At 39.1% G+C, this 16,786-nt stretch overlaps 1 protein-coding gene across 2 annotated transcripts in view; it reads right to left on the bottom strand.

Annotated features, from left to right (window-relative positions):
• The window catches only part of FBLN1 (fibulin 1), a 79,146-nt gene extending 63,095 nt beyond the window's left edge, over window positions 1-16,051 (bottom strand). Inside the window, exons 1-2 of one of the 2 annotated variants that reach the window (XM_062592555.1) lie at window positions 15,648-16,051; window positions 1,816-1,915 (exon numbers count right to left, since the gene is read on the bottom strand). In XM_062592555.1, the coding sequence (XP_062448539.1) occupies window positions 1,816-1,915; window positions 15,648-15,723 (176 nt within the window). In that variant the 5' untranslated portion in view covers window positions 15,724-16,051. The remainder of the gene's footprint in view (window positions 1-1,815; window positions 1,916-15,647) is intronic. The other variant, XM_062592545.1, reaches the window with a different exon arrangement.
• Window positions 16,052-16,786: the final 735 nt, after the last annotated feature.

Here is a 16,786-nt window from a genome sequence, read left to right as displayed (position 1 = left end):
TAGGAGGAGAATTTGACACTTATTTTGTTTCTGAAATGGCATGAGAAAGTGATTCTGACATAGCTTTCATAGAAATGCCAGTTTGTGATCACAACTGAAATAAAATAACATTGCCATTAAAGAAAGCAGTCAAAGGTGCCACTTTACTTAGTAATTTTTTAGAGAGCAGCCATGCTTCAAGTGGAGTTATCTTTATTTAGGCTACAAGCATGAGTGGATGCATCTGAACTGAATTTATCCTCTCCTATATTTGTTAGCAAAGTGTTCACCCATCTTACTGCCCAGTCCAACATACTGAATATGTCAATTTACCCATTATTAATTTGCCCTTACATCACTATAATTTAATTCATTAGGCTATAATTTGCTGCCTATTCATACTTCCTAGGATCTTTTTGTCTATGCATAAAAGCTAGATGAAATATTAGTAAGTTTTTGGTTTGTTTGTTTTCCTATGAAGGCCTAAAGGCTCTCTAAAATTGCAACCTTTGAAGCAATGAATTACATTTACAGCAGCATCTCAACTCACATTAATCAAAAAATTGTTAAATTATAAAGATCCTTGCTCTCAGATTGTTCAATAAACTTGGTTTGCTGTTTTTCCCGTCTTTGTTTTGTCTATAACTCTTCTGACTCTTCAAGTATTTCCTTAATTGGGGTTTAAGTCCTATCTGTCAATTCTTCTGCCTAACAGACGACTTTCAATGCCAATAAAAATGCAAAAGTCAGAAAACATGGACAGGCTTGACTGCAAGGCACATTCTTTCCATAACAAAGAGCCCTCCAACACTTTTATGATTACCAAGCTTAAATCACTTTGCAATTCATTTGAAAAGATACAGGAGCACAAGGTAATGTGTTCTAAATGGAGAAATATAAAATCCTCAGTGCAGCTGCCTTTCAAACTACCAGCTACAAATAATTACCTCCACAAATTAAATGTAACAAGCGTATTTAACAGCAAAAATAATGCAAAGTATCATTAACAAAAGAATATGTATGTATCCAGTAATCTAAGAGATTCAGTATAACCAAAATATTACCATACCATAACTTTAACTCCATTAGATCATTTCCTAGATTGCATAATAGAAATTAGTATCCTATCAATATTGGTAGAATTAAGAAATCTATTTATTAACTAAAGGTTATTTTTGTCTACAGCCCAATGCATTTGACACAAGTCAGATATTCTAAGTAACTAGGGATCTCCTTGTCTTAAGGATTAAGTTTGCTCAGCGAGGAATATAAGAACTTCAGGACAATTAACTGCTTAGCTCCCCACAGGAGAAACAGTATTAAAAGGCTGTCATGCATACATACACATATATCTATGCAATCTGTTGATTATGTATATACAGTATCTGCTTTGGTTCTTGACAGACTTCTTCACAGGACTTTGCATCACTGCTGAACTATATTTGCAGTCAGTGTAAATCAACGAATCTTTTCTGAAACTAGTAGAGCCATGCTGAAATACATTGACTGCAGACACAGTCTAAGCCCTGAGAGTAGCATACAGTGGAAGGACCCCTGTTTTGAAAAACATGCTGTGGCTAATGAACACAGTATATACTGAACAAGTTAGAGATGGGTGATTCTGCACAAGACCAACAGCAGAAATTTAAAGGACTTAATGGAAGAAAAGTAGGTGCTTAAGGAATTTAGGTTTCTCCAAAGCTAGACATGAATTTGGAAAACTTAGATTCAAGAGCTAGGTGCCTCATTTTATTACCAGCTTTCATACCTGCCATTCTCCATGATTTTATATAAAAATATAAACTATAGTATAATATATAACGCATAATTACATACCTGCATTCTCTGGATTTGGAAGTTAATGGTAGAGAAGCACATCTTCTGTTTTTATTTGCCCACTCAACACCCTCATTGCAGCATTCTTCCATCGACAGGTCTGCAGAAAGAAAGAATGAAAAAAACAACAATACATCTAATATGACCTTAGTAACTGCTATGGCGTCTGCCAGTTGAAAAGAATTGAGGGACGATTCATTTTTCCCACTCCTGTATAGGGAGAGAATTGCACACCCTTCCAAAAGGCAGCCATGGCCAAGTAAGACATCCATAAGCACCTTATAATCAGCCCCAGTACTGCATCTGTTTCTTCTTCAGTGCAGCAAACTGCAGCTTCCCTCATCCTTCCATATAAAGATGCAGATAAGGGACTACTACTCCACCATGAAACAGCTCAGATAGAGTACAGCATAATAAAAGGATCTGTCAGATTGTACTCGTTTGTTATCAAAGGTGGTAGTAGCAATAAGTAACCTTTTTAAATCCTGGATAATATAGGATAAGTCAAATAACTATCTGATATGAAAGACATATTAAAACAGATAAGCTGGATAATAACTTCAGGAAAAAAAGGTCTGTAAATTAACTTGTAATTAGAGTCAAGTTAATTTACAGAACTTTTCTCTTGATGTTATTCTCCAGCTAATTTGTCTTAATCTAAAGTATGTCTACAAATGCGAAAGTGTTGTATGGAGAAACAGAAACAAAAGAATGTATTTTTATTACTTGACATATTAAAGAACAGTTAATGTAGATGACAATTGATTTCAATCCTCAGAGTCAGAGGTAAGCCATATTGAAGATAATTATTTGTGCAGTATACGAGTTTTGCAAAAGCCTAATTCAAGAAAAGTAAACACTGTTAATGAACTGACAAGCACTACATGTCTGCTTCATATTCCAAGTGCAAAAGTTCACTGCACAGCAGGTATATTAAAACTTGGAATAAAACAAGAGTCACATTTTCCTATTAATTATCTTACAGTCCAGACATAAGACAGCTCCTTGTATAACAGATATAGAGACTGTATAAAGAAAGCTGCTTATCTTGACGGGCAGCTTCCTAACGTTTTCTCTGCTTCATATGCTTTCTGATCATTGATTACTCTAATGAAAAATAGTTAAGACCTTTTCATCAGTAGGTCTCAAAACACTGCACAGCTGAAGGCAAATCTCATTTACTTCTTATTGACGGAGAAGCTAAGTATAGATGGATGAAATAACTTGCCCAAAATTGCACAGGAAGCTCTTGACAAAACAGGCAATATACATTGGGTCATTTCCAAGCCAGCTCTTGACACCGGATCTTACAATACCTCTCAGGATAGTCTCTTTAATAATTCTGCACCAAGCACACCTACAAGGTGCAAAATTCAATAAGTAGCAGCATTATATTCAAGACTATCGATCTTCATAAATCACTTCCTGCAGAGTCTGGTAAGGATAAATGTCTACCTCCTCCAAATCTCCCTATACTAGTTAGAAAGTTATCATTCCCCAGCTGCTCCTGCTGTCTGGAGGTTACAGCTTCTTTCCATCTGTACACACATTTACAACCATCTGTACAGGCATGTGCATGCACCTGTTGTAGTCAAAGTAAGTGGAATTATTATTTAACTTGTTTATGATCACAGTCATTCTGTCTGAAACAGATTAGGAGTTCATACAAATACCTCACCTGGCAGATCTTCAAATGCAGGAATGTGAAAAGCAGCTAAAAGCAAGTACAGAAGTTAACCTTTCCCACTAACTCAGTAGCTTTCAGAGAAAATATCCACATACAATCTATGTTCCTGACTGGTGATTCCAGTCTACCAATTCAAAGCACAAAGTTTAAAAAAAAAAAAAAAAAAAAAAAAAAGAAGAAGAAGAAGAAGAGAAAAAGACACAAAGAGAAAGAAATTTTAAGATGAATGAGTCAACACATTCCCTTAAGGTAGTTATTCATGCCACTGTGCAAAGCTCTGGAATAATGAGTACAGTTCTGTCTATCCCCCTCTAAGAAAGATCAAATCAAAATGTGGAAAGTGTAAAAAAAGGCCAGGAAGATGCTCAGTGGAATCAAAGGACTATTACGTAAGAAGAAGCTGTAAGAAACACAGCATTTTCAGTCTAGATAAGTAAAGCATGTGAAAGGATGTGATTCATGTCAACAAATATTTCAGCAGTTAACAACAATGAGAATTATGGGAGCAAGTAAATCAGGGGTTTTTAAATAAGAAACTCATTAAATTTATAAAGGGAATTACATCAAATGTTAGTCTGTAACAGAGCTCTGTACTCTGACCGAGGCCATCCTTCTAGCCTTACTGACTTACATACCCAAAATAATGGGCAAAATTCTGTTCTCTGAGGTCAAGGCAGTTATTTTTCTTGAATTCCTCAGTGTGTCCCGAATTCATGCCAGTGTCTGAAAGCTAATTGTAGTTTATAATGCTACAGAGAGAATCAGTCTTGTAAATATCTGCCTGTGGTGAAAGCCATGAATTTGATCTGTAGTGTCTGATGGCTTCTTTGGGAATAAAGAGACTGTCTGATGCTCTCTGCCTGCCAATGTACTGCTAACAAACATTTGATGCATCAAATTTTGTACAATGTGTTACAAATAACCATGTTTTTAGTGCTGTTGTCTGCCATTAATTATCCTCTTGCTGAAAAATGATTCATATTTAATTCAAGTGCAGAGCTGGCCATAAGTTTTTGCAGGGCTTTTTACAAAAGGGTCTTTAGCCAAGTTCCTCCCCAGAAGGACAATCCCTGGCTCTAGACACTGATCCTTCCCTCCCAGCTCTGGCAACACACCTCTACTCCAACCAAATAACTCAAGAATTCAAAGCAGGCCAAGCAAAGCAACCTAGTCTGTAGGAGTGTATCCAGACAAAGAAGGATTTGGGAGAGCTTGCTGAGGGAGAACTGCAATCCAGACTCATTTTTTTCATGACATCACAAATCATATCCTACAAAGAGCTCACCAGAGACCTCTGGAGAATAGGGGGAAGTGAAAAACAAGCAGTAAAATAAAGCGCTCCACCCTCAAGGCTGCTCTCCTAAAGCATAACAAGAAAAGAGTGAAAAACATTTTCTCTAGTTTTGCTTTGCAGTTGGGCCATTCATGGGCACATGTCTACTCTTTCAAAATCCCAGAAGCTGCTCATCTCACACTTCTGGGGTCAAATTCTGATCACACCACAATCAATTTTGACTTTTTTGGCATCAAGAGTTCTTAATGAGCATTTAGGAACAGGACAGACTTAGTGTCTCACAACTGTATTTTTCCAGTGTTGTGGACTCCACCATACATGTGCATATACATGTGGCTCCCTGTTGGAAGTCTCTGGGCAAGCAAATTATATCGGGGCCACTTGTGCCTCTTTGTGCTCTCCCCAGGGGACTAGCAGTATGGGATGGCCATACTTTGTCCTCAGTTCTCCTAACTAAAGGTTTGTAATGCCCAGCATCTGAAAGGCAGGGGTAGTGAAAAGCAGATGACAAAAACTGTTCTGATTATACCATCTCAAAAAATATACATCTCACTTCATTGCACAGGAAGTGATGACTTCTTTTTCTCAGAATGTGACCACGTGCCTTTTACTGCAGATGACTGGCTCACGGCACTCCTTAGCCCCGGCATGCCAGAAAAGATCAAATAGTAATTACAGCATTGCTCTTCTGAACCTGGTGCCCCTTGAACTGCCACATAAAGTGCATAACGTTGCAGGCAAGTCAGCCAGAGAAATCCCAGGAATCTGAGAGACAAGACATTTCTGGGAAAGACCAATGATATTGTCTGTGTTCAGCTAAAATGTGCTCTTCTTATTTGGAGGAAGAAACATAGATATACAGTGTGGTCTACTTTTTAAATTTGTGAAGAAATCATTCAGCTTTTTGATATCATGAGACAGAAAAAGATGAAGATGATGGTAATGTGCCTATTTTATTTTCACTCAGATATAGCAGTTTTCCAAGCTAACTGACTGGTGCAGGAGAAAATCCAAGACTATCTTGAATAAAATGAAATGCAGCACCATCTTGTCCCTATACAATAGTATGTGTAGCATACACATACTTTTTTTAAAAGTACTTGAGTCTTGAAAACTCTGCATGTCAGTATGATCATAGCTGGGAAGCCTGTCCTGATGTAAAGATGGTATCTGCAGTATAGTGAGAGAGATTTCAGGAGTCTTGGGAAGAGGAGAGTAGAAGCACAGCTGGAACTCACATCTCTAGTCTTATGAAAGCTGTCATGAAGACAAAAGATAGCATTATATATTCACTATTAGATATACACTATTATATAACAAGCAATTAAAGGTCATACAAATTAAAATTTTGTGCACATAATGCATTCATGCACTAACTATGAACTATGCTTACATTGGTAAAATGCATAGAAGCATATGGTTGTTTTTAAAAAGGTAGTTTGCTAATCTTAACAGGACTCTCATACTGTGTGGGAGTTCAAAGCTAGAAATGTGGTTAAAATCTGTATAACCTTAGACTTGCATGATGTAATAATTGCTTATTCAGCTGCTACAGTGAATATTTTCTGCAAAAGAAAGATAAGAGTAAGAATGTTACCCAAAAGCACCATTCCTGGAATGAGAAACCCTGAATTGTTTCTGGAAACTGTATAAAAGATAAGTAAAAAAGATTGGATGATTTTCATGATACTAATATCCTATCTAGATCAAAAAGAGCAGATTTTTTAAGCAGTAGCCTACAATAGCATCCATTTGGTAGAGTTGATGGTGATGAAAAAGCCTATGTACAGTCCAGCATTAGATAGCTGTTCGTTGCTCAGTGCTGATCTATCTACTAAACAGTTAGTTTATAAAACTATTATCACTGATGATAATATTAAAGCCAAAGCTACCCCTGCGCATAGGTGGACTTATCAAGCTGGTGCTGGTAAAATATTTCAGTTCTTTAACACAACAAGCAATGTGGTCACCACATTCAGCTACTCTGCAGCCCATGTGACAGCTATGGTTGGGTATGGCTTTGGAAGTGAGTCTAGGTCAAGCAGTCATTCCTCCCTACCAAGATCTTTTCAATCTTTGAAGCACATGAATTGATTAAGCTTGTAAAATGTGGTGCAGGTTTGCCCTTCACCCCATCTATTCTCCCTGAGGCTCAGCACTATGGAATGTGCAAACAGAACGTAATTATCACTTCTCAGCATAGGCAGACACAGGCAGCAGATGGACTCGGTGAAAGTTCAACACTAGTCCAACATATTTCAGAAACAATATGTCATCCATTATTTTTGGAACTTATGCTCATATCAGACATGCATTGATTTAGGCTTCCAACTGAAAAAAATATATATATTCATCTTTCCCTGCATATTTTTCTGAGGAAACCTTTCCTGTCCTGTCAGGAATACTCTCTACCAGTGGTGCTCATCAATCTAGCTGTCAATTGCATAAACTGCAAGTCTAAATTCAAAATTTGGTCCTAGAAATGACAGACTAGCCATCTGTGTTAATCATTCTTTTTGTGTTCCAACCTTCCTTTATATCTGTACTCTAATGAAAAAAATGCAGAGCAATTACAGGCATTAGGCAAGTTCCAGAGCATTTCTGCAAGGGGATCTAAATTTTACCCACATACTCTTTTAGCCAAGGCTGCACTATGCTTTTAGGTTGGGAGAAGACAAACTGTTTGGCCTAATCTAGCACTGCCAACACTAGCTGCCCTAGAAACAATGACACCTGGTTAACAAATCAGCTGCCTTTGTAGGAGGGATGACAGTCAAGTGCTGGCAGCAGGGATTTGTAGTCACCTTGACTTTTGTCCTTACCCCCCCCCCCAAAAAAAAAAAAAAAAAAAAAAAAAGGTAGAAATACTGTTTCTGGGTGATGCAGACTCCCTCTGGCTAGCCACATAAGACATCAGATAAAGACAGCCATAGGTCTGAACAAGAGGGGAGTCAACTGGCTTCAAAGATCCAACTGGTAATAGACTGACATGGTAACTATAGCCTTGCTGCATCTTGATCTTTTCTGTAAGCCTAGAGATTAATCACAAAGAGTAGAGGAAAGGGTAGAGAAGACCGGAAACTAGGAAAGAGAAAGGCATACAGCAGAAAATTTGGGCTCATGAGTGCCTGAAACACATACTTTGAATTGAGAGTAATGGAATGATGCAGGAAAGCATTACGATTCTTGATCTGTCATGGTGTGTGTTTTTGCTGTATCTCTTCAGATTGAAGTTGGAATGAAGATGCACCTCCTCCCTTTCCTATGTGGGGACGGAAACAAAGGGAATAGAAGCCTCTCCTTTCCTTCTCGCAGAAAATTGCCTCTACAGCTCTGTGATGGAACTAGGAGGCCCTCCCACTACTGAAAGACTTTGCCCACTCATGTGGGTAAAGAAGGGGGTGAACTGGGCATTAGGAGAAGAAACAGGAAAAGAATTGCATTTGGCACAGCAATGCCAAGCGAAATAAAGCACAGCAGCATCAATATTAAGTACCCTGTAGAGAGGTTCTTGTTTAGCCTGACTGTACACCAAATATGCCAATATACTGAGGTAGTGACATGCACTATTAGTCATTTTCTGCCAGTGTTATTCTTAGTCCTTTTGTTAAACCGTGCTTACAGGTTTGCTTGAATGGTGTATCATTCATAACAAATGCGTGAAACTTGTCACCAAAATTCTTTCCTTGTAACCCCCACAGGAGCACAAGCCAGGAGACAAGCTCCAATGCATCTGTTGCAGCCTGCAAGGCTGCATTCATCACTAGCTGTCCCCCTCCAGGACTCCTTTAGACTACTCTTTACTCTCAAAGAGCACCTATATCTACAGGGCTTCTTTCTTCCAGTGGAGGTCGTATTTGATCATTACTGACTGGCAGAAAACACTCACAGTTCAAGTTCCCCTAAAAAATTAGGTTATTCTCCCTAAACAAGTTTAAAAGGTTTTGATCTTTACCTTCAGATGAATTCTCAGCCGAGTTTATTTATTTCAGGATGTGGAGACCACTGAGGACACACAGTTAGTGCACTAAATAAAGCAGCAGCACCCTAAGGGAAATGCCAGCCATGTCAACATATTTGTGGCTGGTTTAATAACAGACAGCATTTTCTGGAAATTTTCTTAGGTTTAAAGAACACACATTTATGGGGAATGTGGCTCTGATAGCACCAACTGTGGCCATCACATGATTAGGGGGATTTTTCAAATACAGCCAAACTTCAATTTATGAGGTGTCCGAAGGCTACAAAAGAAGCCCTTGAAATTGTCGACTGTTGTAGCTGGTGATGAGGTAGCTGCTGTGTTTGGCGATAAGGATAGGCTTAAGGGAGGCAATGCTATGTTGCAATATGCCTTATTTCCTGTGGCAGGGGAAAAGTGCTTAATTGTGGGGGTTTTATTTTATCTGATGTCTAATAAAGAAAACTTACATAAAAGAAGGCAACTGGATACTTAAAAAATAGAAAAGACTCCACTTACTGTACAAAGACCATGAGGCATCCTATATGCATGTCAAAATACCATGCAACCAGCAATGTAATAGACTCAGGAGATCATCTTTTCCAATTCACTACTCCCAGGCAGAACCGATAACTTTCGATCAGTTCTAGACAGATTTTTCTTCAGTTGTTCATAAAGATATCAAGAGAGGCTGATTCTACAACCTCATGAGACAATGTGATCCAGTGCTTCAAAATCATTATTGACAGATAATTTTTACAAGTACATTACACCCATTCCAAAAGCCCACTTTAAGCCCTTCTTTTGTTCGTATTTCCCTATTTCCTTTATATACAGGCTCTTACACCTTTCAACAGCCTTTATGAATGTAAAAACTGCTACTTCATGCAGATGTCTTTTCTGTAAACAAATTAACCCAAACTTGTCAATTTGTTCTTTTTTTTTTTTTTTTTTTTTTTTTTTTTTGGTCTTCTGCTAGGAGGAGGCTGGAATTTGAGAAACATTAAGACTAGAAGGCTGAAGGCTGTTTTGAAGATTTGTAGATGACATGAAGAAACAGAGAAATTAGAAATTTACTAACACTGGAGTCCTGTGAGTCAACACCACTAAGATAGTTTAGGGTAAGTAATGGCTGGCCTAATGTTTACATCCTCACAGAAAACCACCGCTCTGATGGATACAGGAGGCCAAAAGAACACAGTCTCATCAAGATCACCCATGTGTGGTCCTACAAAAAGACTCACATACTTGGAAGAACAGGAACTGCTTTTCCTGACAAGCTCATGTTAAATTTGTCCTTCTCTCTTCCTCATGCAAGAAAAACATCCAAATAATGTGAGAAATTACTTCAGAGGGTTCTGATGCCTTAAGAGGTTTTTTCTATCTCATTTAAAAACAATTTTATATCTCCTCTCAACTTCTCATTTTAAATCCTCAGAGAGCACATGCTTAACGAGTCTTTATATATAAGGTGTTATAATTCATCTATTATTAGTGCTGTTCATGGGTACAGAGGCCATGATCCAAAATCTACTGTAGTAAATTAGTCTTTAAATAGACTTTAAAGAGCTTTGCATCAAGTCCAAGTAGATAAACAATAGTTTTTAAATTAAAGCTATTGAAATAGGAAGCATACAGAAAGCATACACAGTAGCACATCTCAGAGTATCAAACATGTTTATGCTGAAATATGCATATATTCTCTTATGTAAAATGGCTACAGAAAACATAGTTTGATACTGGGATCTCTGTATTTCCATCTGACCAGAAAATTTGTAGGAATAACCACGCATATACCACTTAAGTGACAGATATCTATCTTTAGGTATGGCTGTCGCTGCATGAAAGACAGACAATGCTGAAAAGTTCTGATATTGTGTTACTACCACATTTAAAGAACGTCTGTTCTTTAGAACTTAGACTGGAAACACTATGTAGATGGGATAAAATTTATAGTACAATGGGTCAAGGTTCAAGTAACTAATAAACATGGACATATGGGCAATGAGCTAGAAGAGCACCAGTAGGCTTTACAGACTAAGAAGCAAATAAGGATTCATTTTACTGTATATATTTATATTGCAGTGATTTAGGAAAGGTTCCCTTTTGGAAACAATATTACTAAAACTTTCTCTTACATAAGGCTTTACTGCATTTATGTATGGTGTACTGGAAATTGGTATCTATCTCTTCTAGATTTTCTGCCAAAATATTGACATTAGAAGTATTCACTACCCTGAGCTTAGAATTTAGTCAGTGATAAGAGCTTCAAAGCTGGAAGATGTTAGCATTTCAAACAGATGTACTGATGGTAGCATTTGTATGGTATATTGTTCTAGTGCTTAGTAAATCCAAGGGAACATCCTAAAAAGACGTTTGTCATTCAAAGAATTTCTAAATCCACACACTTATTTGCACACTGATACAAAAGATTTTTTTAGGTATTGTCTTCTCTATTCCCAAACTCAAGGTCTACACTTAAATTTTGACAGTATAAGAATCAAAAGTGAATGGTCTGGCAGGGAATGTTTTATGCACGTATACAGTTGCAGATACAAAGAGATATATGGCTTGTAGGTGCTACTATTATGCAGAAAACAATGTAAGACTTCTATAAGTCCTAAATTCATGTGGTAAGTACCAGGACTTCCTTAGAGATGTCACACAGCAATTTTTGAATAAGAATTTTAAATGAATGTGACCAACTGAAATTAATTTGAATGTGAAATCCTGAGAATCTAAAAATTCTTACTCAGTTTCTTTTAAAGATGCACCAGCACATTCTTGAAACATAAAAGACAATTTATTGGAACTCTTAAGAAGTCTAAAATAGCTTATATTACATACCAAGCACAGGTAGATCACTCGAGTGCAAAAATGTGATGACAAGAAGGTTAATTAGCTATATTAGTTGAAGATACACTGGCGCATTCAAAAAAGCATTAGCACTGCAGATCCTTCTTTAAAACTGTTGCATCCTGTTTATTGAAGAAGACTTTTAATGCAACTTTGACTGGGGTGTCCTAGTGTCTTGCCACAGCTGCCACATCTGACAAATGACCAAATCACTGTCACAATTTTTCCATTATTATACAAATTCTTCCTGTCAGTATGAAATACCCAGTACATCATCTTTGTAGACACTGCTTTGACTATTCCTCCACTAACCTGAAATTACTCAGAATAATGTTTCGAAATGATGTCACAAAACACCATGAGCCATGATTTTTTTTCCATTCTTCTAGGTCCTTGCACTGATCTGTACTAGCCCTTTCTGCTTTTTAGACCGTCTCCATTGCATTTTGCTTTTTAGACCATCTTCCATTGCATTCCCTGTTGCTCTGGATGAAGTCTTTACTGACTTCTTTGTAGACCATTTTTCTGTTCTTTCTCACCCTGCGAAGTATTTCCAGGTGTCTTCCTCCACATCTACATTTTATCTTGGAGCAGGGTTATCCACTCTCCCAATTCCATTATATGTAATGACTTCATTATTTAAGTCTCAACTTCTGACCTTCTTCCTTCCCACTAATATACACTTAAATACATGTTTCTGACATTTCCTGTGTGCTTCACAATAAACTTTGTTTATTTTAGCTAAAGTGAACTACTTATTTTTTTCTTCTAACTTCACTCATTTTCCTTATTGCCTGTCACTATCAACTACCACTAATAACTTTTTGCTAACTATATTCACTAACTACAGTTTTTCTATCACTTTGTATGGAATTAAATTAAATTAAACTAAAATTAAAATTCTTGCCCAATGTGCTGATTTTTCATTTTATTTAGATTTCAACTCTTCCTTTCCTGGCCTTCTCTATCTCTATCTCATCCCCATCCAGTCTCTACAGTTATTTAAATATAGAGAGTAAACCTATATTCTCTGTTTATTGATTTGACTTTTGCCACCTACTTCTTCAGGTCTATCCACCACTCACTAAATCAAGTTAAATTATTTTATGGTCCCAGATAACTCTATTTCTGTCAAGCTTCAGAAGGGAAAAGACTCATCTTCCATTTCAGAAAATGTTAATGAAAATATTGTAGAAGGTGGTCTGAACAGAACTATTTGTTAAAAACACATGTAAAGTTGATATGAAACTTGCAGAATTGGGTTAAAGTGCAACAATAAATAAATATTTTTTTAAATCCATTGACCTGCTATGAGATTATGCAAGAAATCTGAGAGAGTACTATAAACACACAGCAGTAATTTGATAAGCTAGTTTATGGATTTTCATCTTGGATTCCATTAACATGTCTGCTTTCAATTAAACAGATGAAAAGCAAGAGTTTAACATTTTGCTCTTCTCCTGATTACAATAAAATGTCATGTCTGAAAACGGGCTATTAAGAGAAAATTCAATTGAAAATTAATTTAGAGATAGTACTCATATTTTAGTAGATTTTTTTGGTGGTATGTAAGTTTTAGGGAGATTTCATCTATGACTGCAGACAAGAAAGCATATATTTAGCCCTTTACAAGGCCTACCTCCACCCAAATGCTTCTTATAAATTTACTGCTGCAAAAGCACATGTAAAAATCATAATCTTAAAATAAAACTCATTCCACAAAGTCAGTGGAACATTTTTTTTTTTAACAAACTATAAGCTCACCCTGAATAGACATGTTTCCAGATGTTTAGTGAGTTAAATTGTGTGTGTAGTACCAAGACATGCCAAAGACGTAGCCAACGGATGAACTGTTCATATACTGACTGGACATAATGACCTAAGTGAATAAACCATCTTCTTCAGTAGACAGTAGTTTATATTAGAATAAAATAATTGTTAAAATAAAAATGCAATACTTACAGTAAAATGAAGTTACATTATAAAATCTCTTATTCTCTTATTCTTGCAAAGAATGATGCACCTACCTATCTTGACATGCATTGCACAGGTCCACTGAAGCCAGCCCCTTTTCCATTTTCCGAATGAGGACTTCAATTAATAGACCCTGATGTTCTAATGACTCATTAGTATGAAAATCAGTTAAGGAAGAGGAGAGTGGCAAGTTTATGCCCACAAATGTGTAAGTAAGTATGGTTGTCTCAGTAACTTGGTAAATGTATCATTACAGCATTTAGGAGAGCCAGTCTTTGCCCCAAGCCTCGTTATGCCATTACTCACCTGAGTAAGCACACACTTTTGAGAAATTAATGTCCTAAATAAGGATAAGGATTTTAGGCATTTAAATCTGATTTTATCAAATTCACCATATTCAAAATTTTAAGCATGTAGAAATCTCAATTAAACAGAAAAGTATGGATTTAAATTTAGAATTACAGACACGATATACCTCTTATAGCACAAATTATAGCCAAATTTGGCAAACAAGAAAATTAAAATCTGACTTTAAATAACTAATTCCCTTTTTCCTTAAAAAATAGTCCAATAGTCACTCATAAATGTTCATGGAACTTATAAAGTGAAATTATTTAGTGTCTTACAATAATGGTAAATGCTTGTTATTATTTTCACTAGCTGCAATACATCAAAGTCATATTTTTTTTCTAATGACCATGTTGCCTGAAATAAAATAGAAACTATATTGGAATTTTTGCCCTGATTGTTGCATTCCTCGCCTTCCTTATTTTATTCCTGCTTCTTTAAAACAACTGACTAAAATCTCTCTTATCACAAGCAAAATATGTTGAAGGACAACCGTGATGTGCTCTGTAAAATGAAAATTTAAGAGCTGAAATATTATGTCAAAAACAAATGATTTACTGCATTGGCTTTTGCCTGCCATTGTTAGGTCTGCTATTGCTAGGCCAAGGATTTTATGGAGACCGGAGATGCAGCTTTGTAAATGTATGTTTAGACCATGGCATAATCAAGCCCCAGTTCTGAATGGTCCCCTTTGGTGCTACTATAAATCAAAAAGTCACTTACCTGCTAGTTATGATAAATTCGTTTTCTAGTTTCTTTGACATATCTTATCAGTCAAAGTTTGACTGTAATACTCCACTGAAATAAACTAAATTAATATGCCTTTATATACAGTATTCAGGGGATAGGAAGAAAGTACACAGTATGGGAAGGGATGTCGTGGCCTAGATCCAAATCTCTGCTTTCACAAGCAACCACATCACACAATAACATTCATAAATGTCTCAGTTTCTCTTTAAAGAGCCTGTATCCATGACTTCCCCGCTCCTTCTGCTCCAACGGGATTTCAAGTAACAGCTGAACTTCCTTTCGGTGCAATTCAAGTCTTCGGCAGATCAGACCCGCTATGTCTCCAGCCTGCCGCTTCTAAGACCCGGCCACTTTCAGGGTGCGTAAACGCAACCCGCCTCCCCTCAGCGGCCGCAGTTCCCCGCGGAGGGGGACCCGCCGGCGCGGGGCAGCGCAGCGCTTCGCTGCTCCGAGCAAGGCCGGCGGCGAGAGCGCGGCAGCCGCGCCCGCCGCCCCGGCGCCGCTGGGTCCCCCCTCAGGATCGACTCACCCTTTTCCAGGGGCAAAGTCCCTCCCGGCGCGGAGCTAACCTGCTCGGCGCGGTGGCGGCCCCGGGGGGCACCCGGGCGCCGGCAGTGCCAGCGGGCGTCTGCGGGACTGCTGGTGCACGCCACGCCTTTCTGCTCACTTGAACGTGGCAGCAGCGGCCCTTTAAACCGTGCCGCGGACGTCTAGGGGCACGGGCGGGGGGATGAAACCCGGGGGAAAGCCAGCCGCCCCGCTGCCCTGTCACCGGCCGGCGTCGGGGCCGAGACCGGGACCGGGCGCCCCCGCTCTCCCCGGGGGCAGTGCCAGCAGCGCGGGCGGCGGGCGCCAGCACCGGCCTGGCGGGGCTGCGCCGGAGCCCGCAGCCCGCCGCAGCGCCCGGGGCCCCGCGCCGGGGCCGGGGAGCGCGGGGCAGCGCAGCCCGCGCCGCCTGCACTTACCTTGCCCCGAGAGCGGAGGCACGAGCGCCAGGAGCAGGAGCAGCCGCAGCGGCCGGGCCCCGCCGAGGTTGTCCATCGGCCCCCGCAGCTCCCCGCCGGCGGGAGCGCTCGCACCGAGCGGGGGCTTGGCTCTCCTGCAGCGTCCGGTGGGCTCCCCCCTTTTTACTCGCTTGCTTGCTTGCTGCTTCTGCTGTTTCTGATGTTATCCCAGCCGCCTGAGACCGGTTGGAAAAGAGCTTGCAGGAACCCCCCACTCAGTGGGCTTTACAAAGATTTAATTCACTGCCTACCCGGTTAATTATACAGCCTGCAAGTGCTTAGCAGAACAGAGCCGCCACCACAGCTTGGAGGCAGAGACCCTGTTGCTTCTGGTACCCCCTGCTCTCTCCCCGCCACCCCCACAGCCGCTGTAAAAGTGACTCTCTTTAGCTCGGAAAACTTTACAGATACTCAGCATGAACCTAGGGACGGCCTGATTCTGTGAAAGAGAAATGTAGCAAATTCTCTCGATGCCAAGAAGAAGAAAGCCGCAAACAAAGGGAAAGCAGAGCAAAACAAAACAAAAGAAACCACCTAGCAGAGAAGGAAAGGTTTAACCTCTGGAGGGGAGATTTTCAAACCCCGTTCTTGATCTTTCCACGGATTTTATTCTAATCACAACTTTTGCCAACAAAAAGGATTTTTAAAAGGAAGGATATTTTGAACTCTCTCAATGAAATTCACTGCAAGAAATTTCCCTTCTTTCCTCCCTTTACCCTTACAAAATCAGGATGAAAACTGCAACCCGAATGAGATGGTCAGCTCTGCTCTACCCACCCCCTCACCCCTGTTTCTTCTTTTCTTTCTTTCTTTAACCTCCTTATCTCATTTAAACAGGAATACAAACACTGATAGTGCTCAAAGGAAGATCTGGAGTTGAAAGCACCCAGCTGGCTATGTTGTTGCCAACATCTTTAAGATAACATGGGGGATAGTATTTGCAGGCAAATGCATGTGGAAACAAATGGGGAGGGAAATCACCCCCTCTATACTTTGCCCTCAGTTTTACTCAGATAAACAGTTGGAAGTTAGTTTGTATTTACTGGGTAATTGTGCCACATGGACTGTGACTGGACTAATCATCTTGTGACTATTCAATA

The sequence above is a fragment of the Rhea pennata genome, chromosome 1 (genome assembly GCF_028389875.1).
Source record: "Rhea pennata isolate bPtePen1 chromosome 1, bPtePen1.pri, whole genome shotgun sequence".
NCBI lineage: Eukaryota > Metazoa > Chordata > Aves > Rheiformes > Rheidae > Rhea > Rhea pennata.
Note: the sequence above shows the minus strand (reverse complement) of the source record. Positions and strands in the feature narration are given on the sequence as shown.